Source organism: Crinia signifera, chromosome 4, assembly GCF_055691185.1.
Source record: "Crinia signifera chromosome 4, ASM5569118v1, whole genome shotgun sequence".
NCBI lineage: Eukaryota > Metazoa > Chordata > Amphibia > Anura > Myobatrachidae > Crinia > Crinia signifera.
The window spans coordinates 167,443,943-167,471,783 of NC_139220.1; the positions used below are offsets into that span (position 1 = coordinate 167,443,943).

General features: G+C 44.5%; 1 protein-coding gene across 1 annotated transcript; it reads right to left on the reverse strand.

Moving 5' to 3' along the window:
* Positions 1-1,699: 1,699 nt before the first annotated feature.
* Positions 1,700-27,739, reverse strand: GTSE1 (G2 and S-phase expressed 1). Its single transcript, XM_083182924.1, has 12 exons — positions 27,589-27,739; positions 23,577-23,629; positions 14,477-14,534; positions 13,740-14,397; positions 11,870-12,040; positions 9,060-9,192; positions 8,604-8,969; positions 8,401-8,473; positions 6,047-6,280; positions 4,675-4,852; positions 3,492-3,638; positions 1,700-2,380 (listed from the first exon to the last, which is right to left on the reverse strand). The coding sequence occupies exons 2-12, from the start codon at positions 23,590-23,592 to the stop codon at positions 2,291-2,293; spliced, it is 2,124 nt and encodes a 707-aa protein (XP_083039050.1). The 5' UTR covers positions 23,593-23,629; positions 27,589-27,739; the 3' UTR covers positions 1,700-2,290.
* Between the last annotated feature and the right edge of the window lie 102 nt (positions 27,740-27,841).

Sequence of the window (27,841 nt, forward strand, 5' to 3'; positions counted from 1 at the left end):
CATGTGGGGAGCTCTGATGCCATGGATGTAGGGAATGTGCGATATCTAGGCATTTACAGGCAAGGTGTACACCTTAGTACACCTGAGGGTTGGGACTCCCTCACCCTGAAGTAGCACCCCACCCACCCGACCTAATGGTACAACCAGTCTGGTCCCTGGTATTCACATACTGCACGTTGGAACTAAAGGCACAATTAAGGTGAGACCTGAAAATTTGTACATTGTGCTAGTTTTAGGGATGGATTTGGGTCGCGGCTCCCCTTGGGTTGGCGTGGCTAGGTTGCCTTGGGGGTGGCACACAATAACATTTAGCACCATTTATTTTAACACTAATTATACTTTCTAGTATTTTCACTTAATTAACACTTTTTAACCCCTAGCTATGGCTTCTTTCCTATTCCTAATCCTATTTCCTATTAACTCACTAATACCTTATCTATTCACTTGTGTGCTGCCCTGAGGTCCCTGGCTTCAGCTGACCTTTTTGGGGTGCTGCACCCCAGGTTCAAACTTAGTAATAGGGACCCGCCAGAAAATTTGAGGTTACCTTGACGCGGTTGGTTGGCTAGGCATTAAATATTCCAAGAACCTCAATTAATTGCTCTATATGAGATAGCAGAGCTTATTATTTATAGTGGTCATCAGACAAAACATGTCTTTCTCTGTAGAACTACAGGTCCCAGCGTGATGGCACCTCATGATATGTATATTAATAGGGTGTGCATTTCAAGACCCCCCCCCCCCCCCCCCCCCCCCAATATACACTGTAAAAGACAAAGGGGAAAATAGGAGCACAAGTAAACCCACATCAGGGGGCCCATATTTGGACATGCATCTAATAGACTGCTAACCCACTGTAAGATCTGCTGTGAAATATAGAAGGAGAAAACTCGAGACATTCACAAAAAACAGATACTTTAAGATAGACAAAAGCTCAAATAATGGTGGTAAAGAAATTACTCATAATGCAGCTAATCCTAATAGATAGCAGCAGACAGAACTTTAGCATCAAGTGTTAATTTAGCATTTTTAGTCCAGATGTAATAACTTAATAAAAAGGGGGAATTTAATTACCCACAATTTTTTCACAGCAAAAAAATAAAAAAAAAAAATTTAAAAAAAATTAAGCATTGTTGCAAGTTCACGTTTGAGTGTTCTTTCACGCGAAAACGCAGGATCCATTGTTTTTCCATATGCACGAACACACAGCACTTACCAGGGATTTGGTTTCTCCTGCCTCCAAGCAGGCCAAACAAAATTCCCAACAGTGCCGGACAATTAAAAAAAAAAAAAAAAAAAAAAAAAGGAAAAGGGATGTTTCTGCATACTACATACACAAATTCCTAGGGGCTTTCATTATAGTTTGCCTGCTATAGTAAGTACAATTGTTATTTTGATATTCGCAGAATCCTAAAGATGGAAAGAAATAGTGTTTCATTCACACTAATTGTCCATTGCTATGTATAGCAGTAATCTTCATTCTAACCATATTAATCATTTTTTTTGTAACAGTTTATAGAACTATAATTTCCTTTGCATATTGCAATGTGGAAGTATTCAGAGTCAAAAGCAACAAACCCATTAAGTCTCTGATAAGCAACCAAGTAGCCTGAAGTGTACATTCCTTTCAAAACAATATACAAGAACTATGTATTGAATATCTTTAATTACACAATATCAAAGTTAAAAAAAATACAAATCAAAATCAAGTATTATTTATTTACATTTCATTCTTTTAACATTAACTTGATACAAATAACATTTAAAGTACATGTACAGACAAGAAAACATTTAAGCAGCAGTTCATTTTATACAAGTATTTCTAACCAGAACAGAGCCAAATCTCAAACTGTACTAGAACATGGTTGGCATCTGTCACTAAGGATAAGGCTAATATTTTCTGGTTCAGAACATAAAAATATTTTTTTAATAAGAACAAAATATCCCTTGGTGATTGAGAGTCATAAGCTAGATATTTTTTTTTTACAAACAATTTAAACATCTAAAACTGGTACATTGAGTCTGGAACAGGCAATTTTCAAGATTGAAAAAAAAAAAGTGTCCTGCATTCACTTATAAAACAGCACCACAATCTCATAATCCATAAAGTACCATAACATAAAAAATGGTTTGTTTTGAGAAGACAAAAAAAAGGATAAGCCAGAGTCCATGTACAGTGGCACAGTGTATTGGATCTTTGACAGGGAAGAGACTTCCCTTCATTTTTAGGCAGTATATAAATAAACACCTTTCTGAATTAGTCTCACCATTGGTGCCCACATTTTTTTTTTTAGAACTGTAGGAGGGGATAATCCAGTTCCACATTTTCTTTATTCATTGCAGGACTCAACTTAATAAGAGGTGAACTCAGATCAATCAACTTAAAGAAAAAAAAGAGAGAGAAAAAAAAAAAAAAAAGGTTACTTTAGACCATGGGTCTTCAACCTATGGCCCTTCAGATGTTGTGAAACTACATGCTCCAGCATGCATTGCCACATTTTTTCCTATAAGAGCACGTCAAAACTGTCAGGGCATGGTGGGAAATGTAGTTCCACAGGTTGAAGACCTGTGCTTTAGACTGAGACAACATGTGCATCCTATTGGCCATGTAAAAAAAAAAAAAAAAAAAAGAAGTTCTCAATTTCCTCTTCTCTTAATTGAAGTGTGCGACCGTGTGCGACCGTGTGTGTGTGTGTGACCGTGTGTGTGTGTGTGTGACCGTGTGTGTGTGTGACCGTGTGTGTGTGTGTGTGACCGTGTGTGTGTGTGACCGTGTGTGTGTGTGTGACCGTGTGTGTGTGTGTGACCGTGTGTGTGTGTGTGTCCGTGTGTGTGTGTGTGTCCGTGTGTGTGTGTGTGTCCGTGTGTGTCCGTGTGTGTGTGTGTCCGTGTGTGTGTGTGTCCGTGTGTGTGTGTGTCCGTGTGTGTGTGTGTGTCCGTGTGTGTGTGTGTGTCCGTGTGTGTGTGTCCGTGTGTGTGTGTGTGTCCGTGTGTGTGTGTGTGTCCGTGTGTGTGTGTGTCCGTGTGTGTGTGTGTCCGTGTGTGTGTGTGTGTCCGACCGTGTGTGACCGTGTGTGTGTGACCGTGTGTGTGTGACCGTGTGTGTGTGACCGTGTGTGTGTGTGACCGTGTGTGTGTGTGACCGTGTGTGTGTGTGTGTGTGTGTGTGTGTGTGTGTGTGTCCGTGTGTGTGTGTGTCCGTGTGTGACCGTGTGTGTCCGTGTGTGACCGTGTGTGTGAGTCCGTGTGTGTGTGTGAGTCCGTGTGTGTGTGTGAGTCCGTGTGTGTGTGTGAGTCCGTGTGTGTGTGTGAGTCCGTGTGTGTGTGTGTGAGTCCGTGTGTGTGTGAGTAAAACAATTGGAAAACCCCCCTTTAAATGGTCTGCATTTGCCCCTAGTGTACATTTACTAAAAATACATGTTAAGGCTGCAGTGATCATAAAAAAAAAATGAAATGCATACCCAATTATTACTACCCCTGAGTATTCTTACCTGGCCAATATTAGCAGATTTCAGTGGGACGAGCCTTTTGTTCACTTCAGGCGTGTTAGAAAGATCAATTAGAGGTTGACTATCATTTCCACTAGATGAGGGTTTCCTTACTTTGTCATCAGCAGTTTCCACGTCAATGAGTAAAATCTATGTAGGACAAACATAAAAAAAGGTATAAAGTCATATTTATTAAAGTCAGAAAACTGCCAATTGCCCTCATAGAAGTCTGTGTGGTCTGTGACATGTAGCACACACGCTTCACATTTTCAGAGCTTGCTTTCTGATTCCCAACTTCCATCTGCCGATAGAGCTAGGCATTGTAGTCTATAGGAGTTTTATTCTGGAGGGGATCACCCCTCTGCTGGGTCAGATATTGCATAAGCCAGTGGTTCCCAAACTCAGTGCCATGGCACCCTAGGTGGTAACTCGGGGAACCGGAATGGTTGTCTTGAATTGGTGGTTCAGGACCAAGTTTAATCATATATGGATAATGGGCATAACCAGTGATATAGCTGTGGGGGTCATAGGGTCGACATACATTAGGTCAACTATTTAGTCATCAGGGCTTAGGCCGACACATGAAATTGGTCAACATGACCGGAAGCTCAACCTGAATTTTTCACATTTTTCCCCCAGGCTTCGAAGTTAGTCTACATTTGTTTAGAAGGGGCTCGCTATGCTCGGCACACTGTTATAGTCTTCCTCCGAGCCCTAGTGGATGGTAGCGTATAAAATACTCCCTGTTTTGGACATTTAGACACTACATGGACCCTGCATGAGTTTCTTCATATGCTACTTTTGCGGAATTTATTAATAATGCCCCACAATAGTTTTTTCCATCATCAAGAAATGGATAGAGTAATAACATTTCCCTGCATTTTCGCTACTCAGGAGTCACCTGCTTATTGTGGGCCGCATTAAAACAAGGTAGTTAAGCAGAGTGTCAGACTAAAGAATAAGCAGTCCCCATTAATACTATGAAGTGTGCACATAAGTAGAGAAACGTGACTATCCTCTATCGTCTGTGTGACTAGGAAACACTGCCATCTGTTGGCAGGAAGTAAAACTACTTATTTCTCTCTCAAACATGCACAAACACAGAAGGTAGCAGCCAAACTTTAAAGCTTTTGCTTCGAGCGGGCTTACTAGTAGAAGAATATTGTGGGGTGTTTGAGAACATTACCTCAGATTGTAGAGAATGAGCCAATGACTGTTGCTTCTCACTTTGTGTAATGGAGACAGTTTTATTTTCTGGAGAGAAGTTTAAGGAACAGCAAATGGCAGAGACAGCACTGTCTTCTTCACAAGGTGATGATGGACTTTTAGGGACATTGGCCTTTGTTTCTTCGGCTGCTGTAGGCCTGGAAGCACAGTGCATATAACGACAGATGAAACAAACTCCTCACATCCAACAATTTGTGGTGAAGGATATATATTCCTTATTAGAACCATAATGGCCAATACCTATTTTAATTATTGTAAGAATGAATCTGAGGTGTGATAACTAGGTGATACAATAAAAAGGTCACACAGCTATAGCTATGTTATGTAGTGGGTCAGTCAAATTTAGACTAAAAACCTCAAAATAAAGTTTTCACTTAAAAGGACAATTCACTGAATAATATAGTAGCCCAACAAAACATACTGCACCATTCTGCAAAATATACAGCCTTATACACCAAGTAAAGGGGTGTACACACGGGAAGATTTTGACTAATGGACAATTTTGACTAAGCAATTTTGGGAGAGATTTTGGATAGATGCACGGAGATTTCAACAAAGCGATTTTGTCTAAGCAATTATAGTCTATTAGTCAAAGTTTTCTTGCCTGCACAGTCAATCTATACTAAGCAATTTCTGCTAGACAATATTGACTAAGCAGGAGAAAAATAGGGAGATTTTGGTTAACCTTCAAGGAGATTTTGACTATCTAGTCAAAATCTCCTGCCAAATTCAATCATCCCTTAATATAGGGTGTTCTTGTCTGGTGTTCACCAGGCAACAAAATACTAAAACGACAGTGATTTATCTAACACCCCGCTCTTTGGTCCACAACTAAAAACTAGAAGGATGGGAAGTCCCACTTGATCCCTTGCTTTGGTTAGGACGTAGTCATGAAAACTGTAGAATTCAGTGAATGTAAGAACATAGCTCCTCTACATAACTGCTCCATGGATGCCACATTCAGTGCTGAGCATGAAGTACCTACAGATTGAGTGGACAGAAAACATTTCCTAATTAAATTATTGGCTTCAAGAGCCATGCAATTAAATGTAGGCTCTGAATGTCATGACCCAAAATCCTACACTGAGACAGCAGATCTTGACAGAGGGGAGGAGGTCTGAATCCCATACCCATGGGGAGTCCAGAGAGGGAACACCACAATTAAATTATACATTAGCACTTCATAAAAACCAAGGAGTGTTACAGAGGAGCAAATATACTGCTAAACGTTAGCTTATTAAGTGCCAAGACAGCTCTTCATCCATAAGTTATCATATTTGTAACAAAGCATAAGAAAGGACATCATTAAGCAATAAATAGAAGCATTTTACCGAACAAGAGATTTCGTAGTAGACTTGACAGATGCTTGCAAAATGGGTGTAGGTCGGAGAGATGAAATAGACCTTGGGATAGTTCTAGGCGTTGTAATTCCAGATGTTCTGCGACTGAGTGGTGTGGGCAAGCCTGACACATGCTTTGAGCTGGGAGTACTTGATATTCCTCTTCCTGCTACGTTAGGCAGCATACCTTTTGTGGCTCCTATTGGAGTACTCTGTGCAATGCCACTAAAAAAATTGGATGATATATCAAGAGCTGCAAGCAATGGCATTTACTTCTATTTCCAATAAAATGAGGAAAAAAACACAAAATCTTATGAATAACTCAAGTATCTGTAAGTGGTGGTTTGATACATCTAAGTAAACCATACATTTCTACAATTGCTCATCTGCATTTTATTTTTCAAAAATAAACAGAATCTTTTAGCATTACACATTGACACTAGATTTTTCAGGTAGACAAATTATAATCATACCCCTAATTTTATTCTTGAGTGCTATATTGAAAATCTACTTTGTTGGAAGTGATTATAATATGTGCCTGTAGACAAAAGTTATTGCTAAATACTGAAAAAGCTAATCGTAAAACCTTAAGCTCGTTATCAGATTGTCAATAAATTAGACCAGTCTTGCAAGGAGGTAGCGCTTTAGGATTACAAATGTCAGCCTCAGTGTCCACTTGTTTTTAAATCTAGCACATACACACAAAAAAGTAGTACAATGCTACCACCACTGCAAGGTTAGATGGCAAGAAGTGAAATAAGCAGGTCAGAAAAAAAAAATTATTACTCCAATTAGGTAAAAATATAACCGTATGCAATCTCAAGTACAAACCACCTCATATCAAACTAAAACATTTTTTTAATTCTCGTTAGTAGTCCATTGGGCACAGACGAGGAAGATCTCTCCAAAGCCAGGAGTTCCTTATTTCTGCAGATGCACCAACTGCTGTAATATCCAGTAAGGCTGGGGCCACACATTGTGGTATAGCAGGTCCCGTTCAGCAAGACCCGCTTGGCCAGAAGGAGCTTGCACAGAGGCTCCTATGTGGCTGTCCACACATTCTCTGTGGGGCCGCAGATGCCATGGATTGGATTTCAACGCCTGTTCTGCAGGATCTGGACAAAATGCTATCTGTGACTCAACACAGCCTCCCTCCTGCCAAGCACGTCCCACAATGGGGTATGGATCATTGGATAGACCTATGTCGACATGCTTGAAGCTCGACAGGGTTATTAGGTCAACATGGGGGTTTTCACTTTTCTTGTCCCGAATGTCGACACAAAAAAAGTGAAAAACCCTAAGTTTATTCAGTCCGATCTTCATACAGGCTGCATACCCTGCAATGTGTGGCTTAAGCCTAAAGGGTGGCGATACCCTATGGGCTTTTATCACCGTGCGACGACAACCCACCGCCTCCGCCGTCCCCACTCTCCCCCTCCCTCTGGCTTACCTTGCATCAGGTCCTCCTAGACCTGGAAGGTAAACCCTTCCTCCCCCTAGTGCAGCAGCTGGACGTCCTTCCGGCTGCAGGGGGGAGGAGGCGGCGCCGGGGACAGCCTGCTTAGCTGTCCCCGGCGTGAGGGGAGAAGGAGGCTTCCAGGAGGTGCCCGAGACCCCCCGCACACCACATTACAGGTATCGCGGGGGGGCCTCAATCACCGCACCGCAAAGTCAGCCGCATATGTTAGTACATATGCGCTAGCCATGTATATTAATACAACCCACCCTCTGTGTGAAAAGTCAGGTTACTCTACCGAACAGGCACTAACCTCCAATATAAGCAACACCTAACCCTAGTTATTGCTGTTAGAATGAAACTGCACTGTTGTAAATGTATAAAACTACTGTATTGTACAGGAAAATACTTTACAGCAGCAGTCAAAATTAAGAGTAAAGTGGCAAGCATTTAAACTAAGCCTTCCTTCTAAGGCACTTCTAATAACATACAAAGCAGAGCATTCGTAAATAAAAGGCCATCTTAAAAACTTTATGATATGCACTCACCCACACAGATAAAGAAAACAAAATGAATGTAGACTCAGGCATGCTTTGATTTACAAAGGTGGAGAATACTTAAAAGAAAAGAGTATGAAGCCTATTCATGCAGCAATGAAAAGAGCAGAGCTGTGAGCCAGTGTAGAATTGTTCCACAAGAACCATCTTACATGTATAATTTTATAGCATTCACTTGATATATATAATCTCACAGTTTATTGGTTGCCGTGGGCAACCTCTCCACTGTTCCATGAACAGACCCCTATGCATCTACAAAGTAGGAGAGATCTTTATGACCGGTAATTAAGGCAGGCCAATTCATTTCTTTATACAGAGCTCTTTTACATTACCTTCCGATTTCCCCACAAGACAGTAACCTTGTTGGTTTCATGGACTTTCCAACAACACGGTCAGGTGAGAGCCCTGCATTTACAGAAAATTAGAAGAAAATTACATGGTTAATATTGCAGCAGTGCAATCTATTTTCACATAGCAAAAGCACATTTACTAACATACAGATATTAAACTACTGAATCTCCTGCTTAATACATACCTTCATGCCTCTGTGGTGGCTTCAATTTGTTTGTAGGCATCACCTTTGCCTGGGGTTTTGTGCCTAGTGCCTTTACCGCACTTCCTGGTTTGGTTGGCAGCAGCAATCGCTGCAGATTAGGTGCAGACGTCTGCCTTTGAAATTTGCCAGTGGTTTGTGGTATTGCAACAGAAACGGACGTAGACTTGTTGCCATTTAAGTTCATAGATTTAATTGGTTTAAGTTGATTTGGCAAATCTGTACTGGCGGTTTTTAAAGAAGCTGTACCAAGAGGGTGAACAAGTGCTAATCTGCTTGGGTTTGGCTTCAGTCTTGAGCTGGTGACGGAGGTGTTCAGGGAAGTGTTAAGAGATGAATTTAATTTGGCTGAAATGCAAAAAGATCTTAAATGTGAAAGCAAGTAGCGGAAATATAGAGACAGCCTACAGCATATGACCAACACGGATCAAAGCTTACCATTAGCAGCGGGTGGAGAGCATGTTATGCTGGAGTTCACGCTAGACTGAGAAGAGGAGGAAGAGGTGGTGTTCTTTCTGACCGATACAGCTGCTGCTGCTGGGGTCTTGAATTGCAATTTCTGCAAACCAAACTAGAAGTGAAAGGGACACAAATACATAATCTATAGAGAGAATTAATCACATAGCAAGTTCCGTGTTGTTCAAATACCCTTTGTAGTATGTCAACTATAGAAAGCAAAGAAGAAGAAAAAAAAAACGAACAGGCCCCTATTGGACACCAAATACAATATACATTTAGGGTTAAGAAACTTTTTTTTTTTTCTTCATCTTTTTTTGCATTAATATCTTGAGGAAAAAATTTCTGTCTAACAATGTTATTGGGCTCGGATTTCTGATTATACGCAGACTAAACATTACTACAAACAAAGCACACTTAGAAATAGATGAGCTGAAAATAAGAACAAGTTAGTGGTGTGTATTCAATGCCGTGGGCGAGCCGCAACAGTGAGCAGGGCTTCCTGCTCGCTGTCACCACTCATCCTGTCAGTATTCAACGCATCCCCCTCATACGCCAATTCCCCCTCGCTCTGTTTTTTGAGCGATGGGGGGGAATTGGCGTATGCGGATCCAGAAGCAGCAAGACTTGCGGCCAAAATACAGCGGAGTTTCTGCATTAGCCGAGGGTCTCTGTTTTGGGGAATTCTCGCCGTCGATTTCCTCAGAACGTTGAATAGGGCGAGCGGGTTAAACAGCGAGGATCGCTGGTTTTCTGCAATCCTCGCTGTCTAACCCCCCTCGCCGGCCGCATTAAATACTAGCGAATGTTAAGCATCAGTCCTAAATATTACTTCTAAAAAATTCTGAATAATACTAAATGGAAAATGAAAAAGCACTTTTCAGAGAAGCAGACAAAATAATGAGTTAAGCATTAGCACTTAGCATGTCAGAGGCATTAAGCATTTACAATAAAAAAAGGTTTTTGTATAATAGGTTCTTTTTAATAAGTCACGGAACTGCCAGTAGTCACAGCAAAAAAAAAAAAAAAACATTAAACACACATTTGGTTCACTTTAAAAATCAAGATGGTTTACACCAGCCAACCTGTTGGGTGGCCACAAAGCAGATACAGATATATAGATAGATATATAGCGCGGACACTCACAGTATTTGGTTTACACAAAGCTGGGTTCCCTCCCAAAGTGGATTGAACTAGAAGATATGTATACCGAGTGCCACCCATTACATGTACAATAAGCAGAGGTTTCCTTTCCTCTTAAATCAACCATTAACACTAAACCAGGCATGTCCAAAGTCCGGCCCGGGGGCCAATTGCGGCTCGTGATATCACTTCAAGCTGCCTCCAGCCAGAAGTGGGCGGCTGGAGGCTGACGCGGGACACACAAGCACAGGACTCTAGAGGTGGGACCCCGGCGAGCGCGCCTTTACCTTGCTGGCTGCATTGGTGAGTGGATGCCGGCTGCCACTGTGAGACGTGTTTGCCGTCTTTCAGATGAGTAGGTGTCCAACTTCTGCAATTATATATCACCATCCACCGCAATCACAGTGACAGCAGTGTGCACGAAGGGGGAGCAGCAAAGGGGAAGCTTGCTCCCGTAATATGCGGAGCGGAGAAGGGGAATGTACAGTGAAGGGAGGCAGTATGTGGTACATTCAGAGAAGGGTGGTCAGGCGGGAAATATACAGAGAAGGGGGGGGGGTGTGTCAGGCGGGAAATATACAGAGAATAGGAGGGGGGGGGGGTCAGGCGGGAAATATACAGAGAATAGGAGGGGGGGGTCAGGCGGGAAATATACAGAGAAGAGGAGGGGGGGGGTCAGGCGGGAAATATACAGAGAAGAGGAGGAGGGGGGGGGGTCAGGCGGGAACTTGATTATGAACTCTTCCTTTTCCCATTAAGGTAATGGTGAGATATATATATCCTGGCTATGACAGATTGGAAGCCCCAATCATGCCAATTCGGCTAGGAATCTTTTTTGGGCGAGAACACGTGGGATCAGGGAGAACAGCCCAGACACATTTTATAGTGGTACTGCAGGCTTCTTATCGGGGATTATACTTCAGGTGTCGAGCATCCAGAGCATAAATCTGTTATAGGGGCTTAATGGATAGCCCCAGGAAAATCTATTAACTGCTGAAATTTACTGCAGCTGATTTGATCTCACCCATTGGAAAATAATGCACACCATTAGGAAACTGCCTGGAAAAAGCAACAGCTAGCAGTTGAGCGTTCTTCTTCTTCTTCTTCTTCTTCAAAAAAGGAGCGTTCTAAATGGGCTTCCAGGACAACATTCAAATCCTTAAAAGGAATCAAAGAGACATAAGGAGACTGAATCCGGAGTATGGCCAGAAGGAAAGTCTGTACCCCCAGAACGATAAAGGTCCCTGAAAAAGGATCCATTTGAAGCAGAGACCCGAGCCTTGAGAGACGGCAGACTAAGACCATGTCAAACCTTTCTGAACAAATGATAGAGGCAAACACTCAATATAGAAATGACAGATCAGATAAAACATTTGAAAAGTGACCCTCATCTCAAATATGTTGATTAAAGGCCCATACACACTTGACGATTTTCAGCTGAAAATCTGCCAAAACAGTACCCTGTTGAAGTAGCCAGCCCTATTCAGAGCCTGCACATAGTGTTGAGAGACAAAAACACAAAATCCTAAACTCTCAAATACAAAAGAATCACATCACTACTATTCCTATAACCATTTTCATTTAGCAAGGATTAATGCTATGATACCAAAACCGAACCCGAAAACTCACGGTTTCTAGATGCTACATACCTTGTTAGGCACAGGGAGGGTCCTTTTGCTCTGGCTTACAATGCTACTATTGAAGGATGAATCACTGATATCAGATGCAACACTGGACCTATCAGAAAGTAGGTCCTCAGTGGAACCCAGACTGCTTAGATTTTTCCTTACATTTGGACTCAATTTTTTAGCTCCTTTGGGCTGCAATAAAACAAAAAAAAAATCGGATAAGTGTAGAAAGTGAAGATCAAACGCCTGCATGGGAATATACTGTACTACTGTATTAAATACATTTTATATGTATACACACACACACACACACACAATAAGTCGATTTGACATACTAACAAAACAGAAGTTAATAAATGAACAACTTAATTTAATTATAAAATGTTCAACCTGGCTGAGTATCACTTCCCTTGTTCAGCTCAGCAGTGTAACAATACAAAGATGTCAACTCTTGCTTTTGGAAGGGTTGAGCAGCTAAACTTAATAAAACCAGGTTTCAGCTGGGCAAGCCAGCTGGCACAAGTACCAATCTCAACTATACATGTTAACTGCTAAACATGCAGCCCCAAGCTCTTTTGGAACTACACATCACAGGATGTACTGACAGTGCTGCTATTAGCACATGCATGTTACATGAAAGGCTGGGATATGTAGATCCACAACATGCATGTTACTACTCAATGAAAAAAAATTAATTCAAAATAACATAGTCGTATAATAATTATACTTTTACAATATCCAATTCTCAAGGTGGGTATATATATATATGAGAAGTTTTGCATGCATACGGAATGAATTTCTAATTGAATTAAATTTTAGTCACTGAAAAATCACCTGAAATTTTTAGTCAACCAAATCTGCATTATCAATCCTATGTAGTGCTAATGTAGGGTACACACCGGAACGACCATGAGTGCGATTTCCTTGAAATTGTACGACAGTCGCAAGATCTGTTGGAGCACACAATCCAAAGTAGATGACAAATCTTCAGTGCAGCAAACGAAGGGCGGGGACAAGCATCGGAATTGCATTGAAAACATGCCCAATTCTGCTCTTTTTACATACAATAGGTAGATATTGCATCGAAATTGTGGAACTGAGCCCAAATCATTCTGGTGTGCACCCAACATAAAAATGGTTCACTGTACAACAGTTAATGGGTTTGTGATGTATACTGCACAGTGGACTTACCTTGTTTAACAAAGTTTATATGCTGGAGCCAAACAGTGGCTGCCTTTAGTAGTTTATCTTAAGTTATTTATATAGCACATTTTCCGCAGCGCTGTACAGTACCAAGCATATTTTTGGTCCCGCCCCAGTGGAGCTTACAATCCATATTCCCTACCACATGTACAGGCACACAAATTCATTCTAAGGTTAACTTAACTGGGAGACAATTGATTGATCAGTATATTTTAGGATTGTGGGAGAAAATCCACACAAACATTGGCAGAATCAAACCCATGACCACAGTGCTGTGTGACAGTAATGCCAACCATTACACCATATATGCTGCCAAGCGCAAAACATTGGGGCTGTATTCGGACAAGCCCTAATTTCCCCCCAAAATAAACACATTTCAAACCTTGAAAAGTAAAGATTTCTACATAATCTCATTTAGATCAGGGATGGGGGAAACCAGCTGTTGGTGGACTATGCATCCCAGCAACAGCATGGCAAAGTAGCAAAGCAGTACGTTCAACAGCTGGAGGGCCAAAGGTTCCCCATCCCTGATTTAGACAGTTGAAAAACAGGGTTATATAACAGGGTTATATAAAAGTAAAATCTGACATATTGACAAAAGTTTGTTAACAAAAAGAAAATATATGCATGCACACACACACACACGCATGAACCCTCTCCAAGAGCACTGAATTAGGAAATTATCTACCTTTTCCACAGTTAGCCTGCTATTTTTCATATATGTAGCCGGTGCTTTCAGAGGTTGTGGCTTGCTTACAGTTTTCCCACTGTTCAGCAAAGGAGCATTACTTTTCACCGGTTTAGTTTTAGCTTTTTGTAAATGAGGGGAGACTAAGTGACTCTTCAACAGTTTTTGTACTTTCAGGGGGCTGGCGCAGTGTTGAGATTCCAGAGCAGAATGATTTTCACCACCTGTTTTTGGCACAGCAAACCTCTGTTGGACTGAGGGAGGAAGCTGGTGGAATGGGCTATCCTGTATACAGTAGGTCTCTCTTTTAATAGCAACAGGTGTTTTATTGACCTCATTAAATGAATCAAAAAGGTTTAGTTTGGTCTTTGACTCCAGTAGAAAATCCTCCACTACTGGTGTTTGTACAGTCTGTGGTGCCTCCTCATTCTTGTGGTCACCACTGGCAAAACATTCCAGTTGAAGCGCTAGTAAGTGAGCTTCTTTGAAAATTTCAACAAATTTATCACCACTTAGGGGACTCCAGACTCCCTGCTCAATATTCTGAGGTGGCGTCTTTTCCTCAAAAACCTGGCCTTCTAAGGCAGCACTGAGACATCTCTCTTTGTTGCTGACGGGCCCAATGAACACTTCATCACAGTCATCATCTTCTTTAGCACTGCAATAAACAGTTCATATTAGTTTATTCAAAATTACAACCAACTTAGAAGTTCTAGATAAAATAAAAGGCATGTTACCTTTTCGGAGACAGCGATATATCAAAGTCAAACTTCTCATCAGCTAGAAGGGTAAATCCTAAGAACAAAAATGAAACGAGAAATTGAGCTGATAAGGACAGTAGAGTATTTCATACACTGCTATAAGCTGTTATCAATATAGAGGACTTACAAGTTTAAGGGTAAAATGGACTAAGCTTTAAAGCAGGGCTGGGCAACACCGGCCCTCCAGATGTTGATGAACTACACATCCCAGCATGCATTGTTTCAGCATGGCCACATAGCAAAACTAATGCAAAGCATCCTGGGATGTGTAGTTCATCAACATCTGTAGGGCCGGTGTTGCCCAGCCCTGCTTTAAGGGGTGTACACACTGAGCGATCCTTCTAAGCGATTTTGACTATAGTCAATATTTCTTAGAAGGTTAGTAAAGATTGCTGTTAAGGTTAGACAAATTGCCCTATAAAAAGAGTTGCCAGGCAAGAATATTTTGACTAGATCGCTGGCTGTCTAGTCAAAATCGCTGCTATTCAATGCTGAGGGAGATATTCACTAGGCGATCTGCAATGAATACCAACCAAGGATGTTAATTCTAGTGAAGACAAAATCACCCATAGTCAAAATCTGTCAAAATCGCTGTTGTAACTAGTAAAATCGCTTAGTTGAAATTGCTTAGTCAAAAAAAAAAAAAAAAAAAAAAAAAAAAAAACAATATTTATTAATACCAATTTTATTTATATAGCGCTCTTTCTCTAATAGGACCCTAGGCGCTTCACAGATAGAATTAATGTAATACAGTACAGGAACATTGAAGTAATGTAGAGAGCATGCAGATACTTCAGGGAATTATGGAAATGCTTGAGTTAACAGGAAAGTCTTAAGTCTGTTTTTGAAGGATTCAAGTGTGGGGGCCTCTCAAACTGTGCAGAGGAAGAACGTTTCATAGAGTCGGAGCTGCATGGCTAAAAGCTTGACCCCCAGATGAATTACGGGAGATTATAGGTACTGCAAAAAGTCCTTCATCTACAGATCGCAGTAATGGGGTGGGAGAGTATGAAATTGGAAACTGCTTCAGGTACCTTGGGCCTTGGTCGTGTAGGGCTTTGAAATGCCATAAGTTTATCTTAAAAATGACTCGCCGTCATATAGGCAGCCGGTGAAGGGAGTAGAGAATGGGCGTTGTGTTTAGAACAGGGCAGTTTGGTTAACAGCCTGACACCTGTGTTTTGTAACAGCTGAAATTTTTGCATGGCGAAAAAAATGCCTTTTGCAAAAGCTATCAAAACTCATAATTGTGAGTTTCAGCCCCTGAAATAAATTATTAATAATAAATGGCCAATAAAGGGTACCTGCAGCAGCATTCCTCTGGGCATGCTTTAACTTCTGGATTACACTGTACAATTGATGTTTAAACCCTTTGAGAGCCAAAACCTGTAATGGTTTACTTTATATAGGAAATCTTTTTTTTTTTGTTGACTTTTTTTCTTATAACAAATCGGAGCAACGCTGGCATTTTTAGGAGGATATTTATTTATCTCACAGATGTTGGCACACAAAGGGATAACCAAATAATAATCCTGCAAAGACTACATACCATCTTTTTACATGTACTCTATTTTTGTTATTAATTTATGTTATTTATTTACTGTAATATTAAGTTTTATCTCCCTGTACTGTACTGCAAAACACTTGTGGTGCATAATATCAATAATTTATTATTACCACCATCACAGGACACATTACAATCACAGCAAATTTGTTCCCCTGCTTACGCAGCAGTAACAGTCTGTGCCATCACCTTTGAGAAAACCCTCAGTGCTGTGGACAGTCCGAAGGGCAGAGGCCGGAACTGATAATGATCATGCAAGAGGGCAAACCTGCGGTATTCCGGATGGGGTGGCCAAATTGGTATGCGGAGGTACGAGTCCTTTATATCCAAGGAGACTAGAAACTCCCCCACCTCCAGGCCGGAGATCCCCGCACCCAAGGATTCCCTTGAGAATTTGAACACCTTAAGGTGTTGATTCAGTGATTTTAATAGGTCTCCCCAAACAGACTGGTTTCGGTACTACAAACAGGTTTGAGGGACTGGGACAATGACCTTGGTCCAAACCAACTTTTCGAACACCACTAGCAGCGTATCTTGAGTGTCCAGGGAACCCTGGAGACCCCATCTGAAAAATCGCAGAGGGGGCAAGCGCAGAACTTCAGTCTGTACCCTTGGAAGATCACATTCACCCAGGTATCCTGGCAGGAAAAATTCCAGACAATATTAAAGAACTGTAACAGCACACCAACCTCTAGGTTCCACAGGGACGGAGATATGGAGGGAGGCTGAAGCCTTGGATGAGCTAGAACTGGAGCTCTACTCCTGTGAGCTAGCTACAGCAGGCGTACGCAACTTTTCCCTAATGCCCCTAGCAGCGCCTCCGGGTTTACCCTGAAAACTGCCCACAAAAAAGGACTGCAGGGGAGAAGTCGGGAAGGAGCGCCCGACAGGTGGAGCAGCAGGAGGGAGGAACGTGAACTTTCTCTGGGTAACACCTGCAGCAGTAGACAGTTTAGACAGATGAGAGAAGGAGGGTGTTCCCCAAATCCCTCTGTGGCCAAGGGAAAAGTCAACACTAGATGCTTAGGGATCTGGAACTTTTTATCCGGAGAAGTCCAAGCTTGCCTAGAAAGGTCATCCTTTGAGTCAGGAAAGGCGACAATCATCCTCTTGTGTGACGAAGGACTGCTGTGTTTGTCTCTTCAGAAGGAAGGTGCTATACATCCCTAATGGCGACAATAGGAGGCCCTAGGCCAGGCATGTCCAAACTGTGGCCCTCCAGCTGTTGTGAAACTACACACCCCATCATGCCTTGCCATAGTTTTAGCATTCTGTAATAGCAAAACTGTTGCAAGGCATGATGGGACTTGTAGTTTCTCAACAGCTGGAGGGCTATAGTTTGGACATGCCTGCCCTAAGCCCTGTGTTGTAGCCTCCACCAAAACAGGCTCCAAATCCTCCCCTTCCTTCTGCAGTTCTGCACCTCACCATTCAGAGAGGACATCTAAAAGCCCACGCTTATGTGGTGTAGTTAAACTTGCGGAAGGAGCAACCTTTTTATTGGATTTCCTCAGATTCTCCACAGACACCTGTAGCTGTTGAGTCTGGTGCAGCGTAGCAGCTATCTGCTGAGACATTGTATCGTCATAGCTATCATAAAACCCAGCCATTGCAGTTCTGCAAGATCTCCCCAGATGCTTTAAGGCCCCCTTACATTATGCGATTTGGGCACGATTTTGCCCGTTTCGGATGAATCGGGCCGTGAAATCGTCCCAAATCGCATATGGTGACATCCCCTCCGACCCGATGCGCGGCCCCGTGCGCATCGGATCAGAGATGGGAGGTCGGACGAGCTGCACATAAGATTTGCTAAATCTTATGTGCTGCCCGGAGCCGTGCTCCCCCACAACAGGGGACCTACCAGAGTCAGGCGCAGGGAGCCGGGCAGCATCAGCGGGAGCAGGGGGGGCGGCGCAGAGTAGGGAGCCGGGCAGGAGAAGACGCTGCAGCACTTCAAAAAAAAAAAAAGGGCCATACAAACGCATAGGAAGCCATTCATTGGCTGAGACCTCTCTCAGCCAATCGCTCATTGGCTTAGAGTGGTCTCAGCCAATCAATGGCTTCCTATTTGTATGGGGTTTTTCTTTTTTTTTGGAAGTGCTGCTGCTGCATCGTGTTCTCCTGCCCGGCTCCCTGGTACTCTGCGCCGCCGCCCCCCCTGCTCCCTGCCCAGCGGCTTCCTGCCCGGCTCCCTGCACCCCGACCCCCCCCCCCCCTGCCCACTCTCTGTTTGCGGGCATATTCCTGCTGCTGTCCCCCGCTCCCATTGTCCCTGCAGCTCCCCGGGAGTGGCATGTGATAAATCTCATGCGATTTATCACATGCAAAACTTGGCACATGAAGTGCCATCGCATGTGATCCCTCCCGGGGAGCTGCTGGGACAATCGGGTCCGACTTGTCGTTATGACAAGTCGGACAAATGTAAGGGGGCCTTTACTTTGCTGTGAAAGCTGGCTACATCAGTGATTCCCAGACTGCGTGCCGTGGCTCCCTGGGGTGCCTTGGGTTGGTGGTCCAGGACCAATTCAAATTATTTATGGACAAAACTAGTGCTGATGGCTGCCAATCAATCATAAGTAAATCATGCCCTTTAACACATTACTGAACCTAAGAAGCACATATAAATACAATCTAATTTTATATATGTTTTGGGGGGCCTAAGGGTGCCATGGAAAAATTCTGATACTCTAGGTTGCCGGGATTTAAAAAAGATTGGGAACCCCTGGGCTACACTGATCACATATGAGTGTCAGCAGGGAAGGGTGAAAACTGGTGGCACACCATCCATCCACACACAGAGAGCAACACAGAAGGGATAAAAGCAAGTCGGCCCCAGCCCAGAGGGGAAGGAGCCAGCACACCAACCAAAACAGACCCAGCAGGGTAAAGGCGCCATCAGTGAAACATTTGCAGAAACTTAATTTCTACATACAAAGCCCTAAAAGAGCTCTTCAGTGACTCTTCCCCAAACACCCCTGTAGCAGTGAAATCCTGTGACTGGAATGTCTTGGAGGAGCCAGAACAAGCTGCTCCTCTGCTGAATAATGGTGCTGAGACATCACTGGTAGCTCTGCCCCATTCAAATCTTTATACTGGCAAGTCTCCTATATCTGGTAAATATGTGCTAGAGCCCTAATTACCCAACTGCTGTCAGTGTGCAAAGATGGGTTATGGGATCCCCCCAGAGGGTCTGTATGCCCACCTGCGCGTAAGCAATGCACCAAAAAACCTGAGTTGCCCCCTAGCAGGGTACCCGGGTTCTGCTCACTACTCTGATGATCTTCAGATAAGTTAGGGATGTTCAGAGTTTTGCAGGCGTGTGCGCAAAGGTGCCATGCCAAACAGTACACTAACCCTTCCAGAACAGACGTTCCATCAGCGGGGACAGGAGCACATGAAGTCGGTATCCACCACCACCCCCACCGCCCTAAGCTCCCACGTCTCAGGCATGCTGCTTGTCCAAACAGCATTCCAAAAGAAACAAGTTTAAAATACATTTAAAGAAAAAAATCTGAAACACCAAAGTATGCATGCTCTCTTGAGAGCTCATTTTTCTGTGGGAGGGGAATAGAGGGAAGGAGCTAGCACATCCTGTTTGAAGTTTATGTGCACTGGTTCCTTTGGACACCATCTATACACCATTGTACTAAGTAAAACCCCAGTATCCCTTCTGGAAAAAAGACAAATAGCTATATTTTATTTAATTTCAATTTTTTTTTCTTCTTTTTTTTTCTTATTTGAACACCACAAAAATACTATGTGACTCTGGCTTAAGATTTAATTAATTGTTCTAAAATAGCAAAACAAGTTTTTGACATGTAGATCCACAGTGCTGTGTGATAGTCTTTTGAACAAGGGTGCTTGTGCCATTATGGCAGTTAAAGGGCATGCGATGGCCTCATGGCCGTAAAAAGAAAATATTTTTTTTTTTTTTTTAATTCAATAGTTTTTATTGTTTATATATAACAAACATAACACAACACACACACCCCCCCCCCTCCCCCACAAGTAGATATACAGAAAACGGAATGAATAACATGCGGAAATGCACATCTCAATATGCATTGTATACAGTTGTAGAGACCGAAGATGTAGATCCAAGGCAGGATATTCTATAATGTTACACAGCTTCATATTTACACAAGATATATACATATACCCGAGGGCGCCTAGTCGGGCTAAAATCAAGGTGACAACATGTATGAAGCAGTCATGAAGATATGCATTAGAAGATGAGCAATATCGTCCAACATAGAAACAGTTTGAATTAGACAATATTTTGCCAACTATGGCTTTAGTAACTAAGCAAATCCGGCAATATCTGTTGCTGAAAGTCTAAAGTAAAACACCCACCCCAAACGCCCAAAGCAAAACCTCCCTATAACCCCCTACCCTGTACTACCCAGCCCCAACTAGGGTGCACTTGGATCCCTAAACTATACCCCCAACTATAGCCTACCAAACTTAGCTATCTATCTAATCCTACCCCCTCCCAACTTACTAACCCCCCCTCCCCCCTCCCCTTGTTGATTCAGAATATTATGCTAAATAAATGTGGTGGCTTGGGGGCAGATCCCCCAGACTCCGAAGACATCAATATAGTGTCCACTTCCCCACTAAATATACTGGCCAATTTGTATCTATGTTCCATTCCAAACAAGTATGTATAATAGTAAGCAATTTGTATAACGGATACATGAGAACAGTTAAAGCAAACATGGGGGAATAAGAAAAAAAAAAAAAAAAAAAAGGGTACAGAAGGAAATACCGGTGTGACGCTAGTATAGGTTGATAGTAATTACACTAAAGTCGTCCAAACCAAGAGAGATATAAAGACATTGTAAATTTTCAAGCAGCATGTGGGTCTAGTCGGGCCAGGTGTTAAGTCCCAGAGATTGTCTATATATAGTCATGCAAGTCTAATCGGGCCAGTTCTTTAGTCCCAGAAAGGATCTGTATATGGCATACAATAGGATATCAAGTATCCACACGCAGACTGGAGTAGGGTCGAAACTCTTGTAAGACACAGTCCAAGATCCCAAAGCTTGTCGGATAGGTGGCAGATATAGAGACGAATATGTAACTGTGGCAGCAGAGCCCATATCAGTGAAGCATGATATAGGAGCATGTCCAGCGAGGATTAACAAACAGTATTCTTTCAGGCTTTTGGGAGTCACAGGATCTGCACGTGTTAGTGCATGGCCGTGTGAGGACATAAAAATATCCACATGGACTGCTCCCAACACGTAATCCATCGCAGGGTATACAGAGGCTGTATCGGGATGAGCCCAGGACATAGGATCCTTGATCATGGAGCAGCCCCCAGGGGGATATGAAACCTCATCCTTAGTCGGATATGTATCAGGGGCATGGTCCTGGGGTGCAGAATCCATGCTTCCAATAGGAGTGTTCTCACGGGCAGATGGAGTGCCCAAAACACAGCCATGCAGCACAGACAACTCCTGACACAGCCTGTCAGCAGTGTCATTCAAGGCCTGCAATACACAATGCAGAAGGCTCACCATTTTTCCAGCAGGATTGCGGAGATCCCGGTTTGGATTAGGCACTCAGTCCACTTGCCAGATAAAAGGGACTTTTAGGTAGATTCACAGGCGCCAGGGAGATGGTGAGCGCACTTGGGTCCCGACGCGTAGTCGCGCCTCAGAGGCACCTCCAACCAGGGGCCCGACGAGTAGGGCCGCACCCGCGCCTCCGGCCAGCTAAGCAGCGCACTTCCTGCAAAGTGTCTCCCGCTCTCCGCTGTCAATTCACCGGAGGGGTGTCGGCTGCCACCCCCCGCAAGCACACCGGGTCAGAGACCTGCGTAGCCGGTATATGTGGACGCGCTCCAGGAGCCCCGGAACCAGCGAGGGATCAAATATGGCGCCCGCGTCAGGAGAGAAGGTCACCTATGTCGGAGCAGGCCCGCAAATCCACTCAGCTCTCCGCACACCGTCCAGACACGAAACAGGCAGCGCAAATGGCAGAGGAATCACTCAGGAGGCTGTGGGGGTAGGTTTGTGGGTTGTTGGGACCACAGGGAAGGATATTTAAGAAGGATCTGCTTGGAGCTCTATCTCCCTGCATCCGCTCACTTTGCTAGCCAAGCCACGCCCCCCAAAAAGAAAATATTTTTAGTAGCAAAACTTACTTTCTGTAGTACAAACTAGGGTGCGCCATCTTTCTATCTTACATGGTGGAGAAGATATAGGCCTGTATTAAATGCGGCCGGCGAGGGGGTTAATTGGCGGAGATTGACGAAAACAAGCAACCCTCGCTGTTTAACCGCCGCGCCGGCCGATCACCCTATTCAATGTTCCGGGGAACCCTCACTGTCAGATGACAGTGAGTATTCCCCCAAACAGCAAGGCTTGCGGCTAATGTTGGGCCACGAGCCTCGCTGTTTTAGCAGCGGCACATGCCGTTTCACCGTCGCTGCAAAAAAAAAAAAAAAAACCCAGCGAGGTGGAAATGGCATGTGCTGGGGTTCAGTTGAATACTGACAGTGCGGCCTGTCAAAGCTCGCAAAAGTAATTGACTATACCCCATAGAGGAATTGGAAGTAGCCCACTCTACGTTTTCTCATTAAAGCGTCGTCACTGAATTGGTAACCGAAAGCACATCAAAAGGAACGTCTCCAGGCTGATGGCATGTCCCCCATTATTCCAGACCATCAGGGATTCTATGCAGTTACCTTCTAATTTTTCTTTACTCCCCTCATCAGCAGTTTGACTGTACATGTGGACTGTGGCAGAACTTTTGAGTGGTGAAACCAGATGCGAAAATGTAAATTTGGGCTCCTCCATCCCAACCCAAGGTCACAAAATGCAACAAAGCATAGAGTGGGCAGGGAAAAACTAGTGTTACCTCCTAGGAATTTTTTGGGGCAGGGTGCCGCTCAACAGGGCAGCACAATGGGGGCGCACCGGGCCCACCGACGTCACAGTTGTGGGCGGCTGTCACTAAAGGGGGCAGGCCCGGCCTCACCGAAGTTCATGAGCTGCCGGGGAAGCGCCGGTCATCGCCGTTGCTGGGCTTCCCCGTGCAAACCGTCGGAGCCGGCACCAGGCTGTTTTAAATCGGGCAGGGCACAGCGCCCTGCTAAAACAGCCTAGCGGGAACACTAAAAAACAGTGGGTGACAGGGGCTGCAGTGGAAGCCTTAGTTCTCAGGGGCCTGGTGCACTGCACCTGCTACACCAATGGTAGTCCGCCTCTGCATGCGGATTAAGAAAAGGGATTTGTCCTCGCAGGGAAGGGAATAAACAAGAAAAATCTAAAATCACTGGTGTAGTATTGGGATGTATTGAATTAGCCTTTACTCAGCATCTAACTGAACAGCTTTTCCCCCAGTGTGTAATTACCACCATGGCTAATTGAATACAACATGTGTACAAGATGGCATTCTAGCATAGTACCTAAAAGCATTAAGAAAATGGTAAAGGAGCAGGGTCGATAACATTCAATGGCTAAACATTCAGATATAAAAAAAAATAACACTTCATATACTTACCGCTCCCAGCATCCATTATGAAAAACTCTTTTCTTCTACTGTTGCTATGATACCTAAGCAAAAAAAAAAGCCATTAACAAAGGAGTTTTTTTTGAATTGGCAAAAGTTATTTTATAAAATGATTAAGCTGGCCACAATCATGCAGGTCTATTGACAATATTTATATAATCATTAGTATGTGACCTCATGCACAGCACTAAGGCCAGTTACACATATAAAACAACCAGCAATCTCGCTGATGGTTGGGATGAACTCCCTTTGTCCCAGACCATGCAAGACTATCGATACACAATTTAATGATCAATGAAAGAATACATCATTCTATCCTTCATTACACTGCACAGCCTCTTGAGAGTACACATCAGAGCAGACCAATTTGCCATTCCAAAATGACAAATCGTACATATGTTACTGGCGATATGGTCGTAGTGTCAACAGCACTTTTTCACTTTTTTTTTTTTTAGTAGACAGGCAGTATTTCATGCCCTACCACCCACTAGCGCCAGAAGCGGGCGGCTGGAGGCTGACGTGGGATGCACAGCACAGCGAGGGTGGGGTGAGGGGGTGCCAGCTGCCACTGAGATGTGTTTGCCATCTTTCAGATGAGTAGGTGTCCAACTCCTGCTGATGCAATTATATATCACCCTCCAACGCGATCAGTGTGGGTAAACTTGCTCCCGTAATATGCAGAGCGGAGAAGGGCAGCGGTGGGAGCCCAAACATCTGTCTCCTGCAGGGGAATATACAGTGAAGGGAGGCAGTATGTGGTACATTCAGAGAAGATGGGCAGGCTGGGAGACATAGTAATTGGGGGCAGAGTGGGGAAACATACAGTGAAAGGGCCAGAGTGGGGGGACATACAGTGAGAGGGGGTCAGGCAGTGGAATATACAGTGAGAGGGGGTCAGGCAGTGGAATATACAGTGAGAGGGGGTCAGGCAGTGGAATATACAGTGAGGGGGGGGTCAGGCAGTGGAATATACAGTGAGAGGGGGTCAGGCAGTGGAATATACAGTGAGAGGGGGTCAGGCAGTGGAATATACAGTGAGAGGGGGTCAGGCAGTGGAATATACAGTGAGAGGGGGTCAGGCAGTGGAATATACAGTGAGAGGGGGTCAGGCAGTGGAACATACAGTGAGAGGGGGTCAGGCAGTGGAATATACAGTGAAAGGGGGGCAGAGTGGAATATACAGTGAAAGGGGGGCAGAGTGGGGGACATACTGAGAAGGGGGGGGGGTCAGGTTGGGAATACACAGTGAAAGGGCACGCTGGAGGACATACAGTGAATGGGGGCAGAGTGGGGGACCATTCTGATGTGATTAATGGTTCAAAGAATGTCAGGCTGAATGGTTGGCCCCCACACATTTTCACGTCACCATATCTGGCCCTCTTTGCAAAAAGTTTGGACACCCCTGCACTAGGGTGTGGGAGAATAAAATAGTGAACATTAGAACATTGACCTAAACCCATGACCTATACCCTTCTGGCGTGTACTCAGCATATGTTAATGTACAGGGATATTGCATCAAAGAATGAGCTCATTGCAATAACTAGGTTTGCTGAAGATTTTCTACAGTCCATTCAAAATTGACGGCGTCCTTGGAAGGGCCAGTGTTATTAGATTGTGAGGGCCTGAAACAAACATTTTCCACAACCAGCCTGATAAACCAGAGATGCCATATTGGTCAAATTGATACTATATTTGGTAGATATCAGAGAGCCACTCAGCAGGGTTGTACCCACCTCAACCCTTAAGAGCTAGTGGAAACAGCTCATGTGCAGGACTTTATACTGTCACTAAGAAATAGGCAGTACTCAATGCGGGGGCGAGTGGGTTAAACGGCGGGGATCACAGAAAACTGCCACGCCGGCTGCCTTCCTTCTGGGGGAATCCCCCAAACAGCGAGGCTTGCGGCTAATGCAGGGAGCCCGCTGAATTTAGCCACGAGTCTCACCGTTTCTGCGGCCGCATACGCCAATTTCCCCTTCGAGATCTAGACCTCTCAGCCAAGAATTGTGCTCTCCTCCTCCAAGTGTGAAGCAAGTAGCACAGGGTGAGAAGCTGCTTCAAACTCTCAATTGCTGAAAAGTACAGCACAAACTGCAACACAGCTACTCCGTCTGCCATCTTTGCTGCAATGCTGGGAGCAGAACCCACTCCCTCCCTTTTCCCTTTGTGACCTCATCTCAAACAGCCCAAAGGTCCATTTTTAATGACACCAGCAAGGAAAGACAGGGCTGATCCGTTTTCAGTGTGAAAGGGCCTTACCCGAGAATAACCCGGATTGAATTGCAGTGTAAATGGGGTCTGAGGCAGGGCATGCCCTGGCAATTTCCCGTGTTCGATTTCCCGGGTCCTACCCGGTATTCTGGTGTAAAAGTGGTATAAGATTACCCGTGAGATAGAACATCCGGAGAAGCAGCACCAACGTGCGGGACTTGGAGCACAGCACGGAGACAACACTGCCTGGCAGCTGCAACAGGAGAAAGTGACACCTGCGAAGCAGAGAAAGGAGTATGCCGGGAACGGGAAGAGGTGAGTAGCCAGGGTCCATCTGCAAGGACTCGGGACGGGGGGAGCACAGCAGCCAACTCCCGCTCGCGACCTCTGCCAGACACTCTACGCCCCCGACCGCGGCATTTGATTAGAAAGGCAGGCAGCGAACAGCTGAACACAGGACCTAGTCGAGCCAGCCTGAGAAGGGGGCACACGGAGCGCCCAGACCCAGGCAACCATGAACCCCTACCCAGGATACCCCTGAGCACACTGCACCCACCTACGTGTAACACCCGAGGACTGCGGGCCAGCACCCTCCGCACAGCATCCTCAATGAGGACCCTGAAAACCATCGCAGGGCAGCTCTATTACACAGGCAAGCGGGACGCCGCACCTGTGCCCACCGGTAACTTACCTTTTCAACCTCGGACCTATTACCCAGCAAACTTTTGGGATCCCCTGAACTGGAACAATCTTTTCTATCCCATTATTACTGTCAATTGTCTCCCTTATATGTGTATGTATACCTGTACCACTGTCTAATTTTTTAAACCCTTGTATTTTTGCACTGAAAGTTTATTTGAACACGGAAACCTGCCTATCAATTACATCACCGCACCCAACACCAAGGGGCTAATCGCTACATTCAGTCTACCTTAAATTGCATTAAATAAAACGGGTATGGATGAAAACCGGACTAGGACAAAACCGCCGGACCGGACATCAAACTCTGCATTTTGGAGCTTGTAGCCTCCGGTCCGGGGGGTGTCCTGTCCGGGGGGCTGCCTGTCACCAGGCAGAGGAGGAGGGGGAGAATAAAGCCTCCCTGTATGGTCCAGGCATGTAGTAAAAACCGGACGGTCCAGACCACACGGGGAGGCTGTAATCTCCCCTCCCCATGTCCCTGCCTGGTGATAGCTATCACAGGGACCCCCGACAAGACACCCCCCAGACAGGACACCCCCCGGACAGGACCCTACAAGTTCCGGACTGCAGATTTTGATGTCCTGTCCGGCGGTCCGGAGTGTAGTCCGGGTCCGGTTTTTACATACTAGTCCCAAATAAAACTGTTATGCCCTGTATGGCAGGCAGCCCCATTCACTCACAGGAAGGCACAATAGAAATATGGGTATGAGACTACAGAATTATTAGGAGTGATGTGGCTGCTCTTTTACTTGTTTAAAACCTGCAAACAATTTGTACGCTATTGCTCCGGTCAATAGCACGTAAAGCTGACCTAGATTACACCACACGTTTTCCAGGCTATTTATCCTTGTCCCGCGTTACACAGCTGCCAGCACCCGAGAAGCGCGCTGCCGGTAAGCTCGTGTGACACACCATTCAGGCCGGGCCAGGCTCTGTAACGGGCATTAGCCGGCTGTATCTGCATACGACCACAATAGCGTTGTCGGTAATACGGTACAGGGGGCAGACGGTTACTAACGCTGAGGTGAGACGTAGAACCAGGCGCCCGGCCATGTGACGGCTGCTCGGGGCCCCAGCTCCGGTCACTAACCTGTAGCAGCGACGCTCAACCGGTCCCAGGTACAGTACAAACGGCCTCACTCACACAGAAATTCAAATCTCCACCTGACTCCTAAGACACGCACGTGACGAGGGATGAGCAGCACTTATTGGTTGGTTTAAAGAACATCCCGAGCCTCGTATCCTGTACGTCACCGCGCTGCCTGCCGGGAAACGTAGTTTTATATTTCTTATATCGCATCCATCAAGGTAAATTATCATGGCCCTCCAGCTGTTGTTGAACT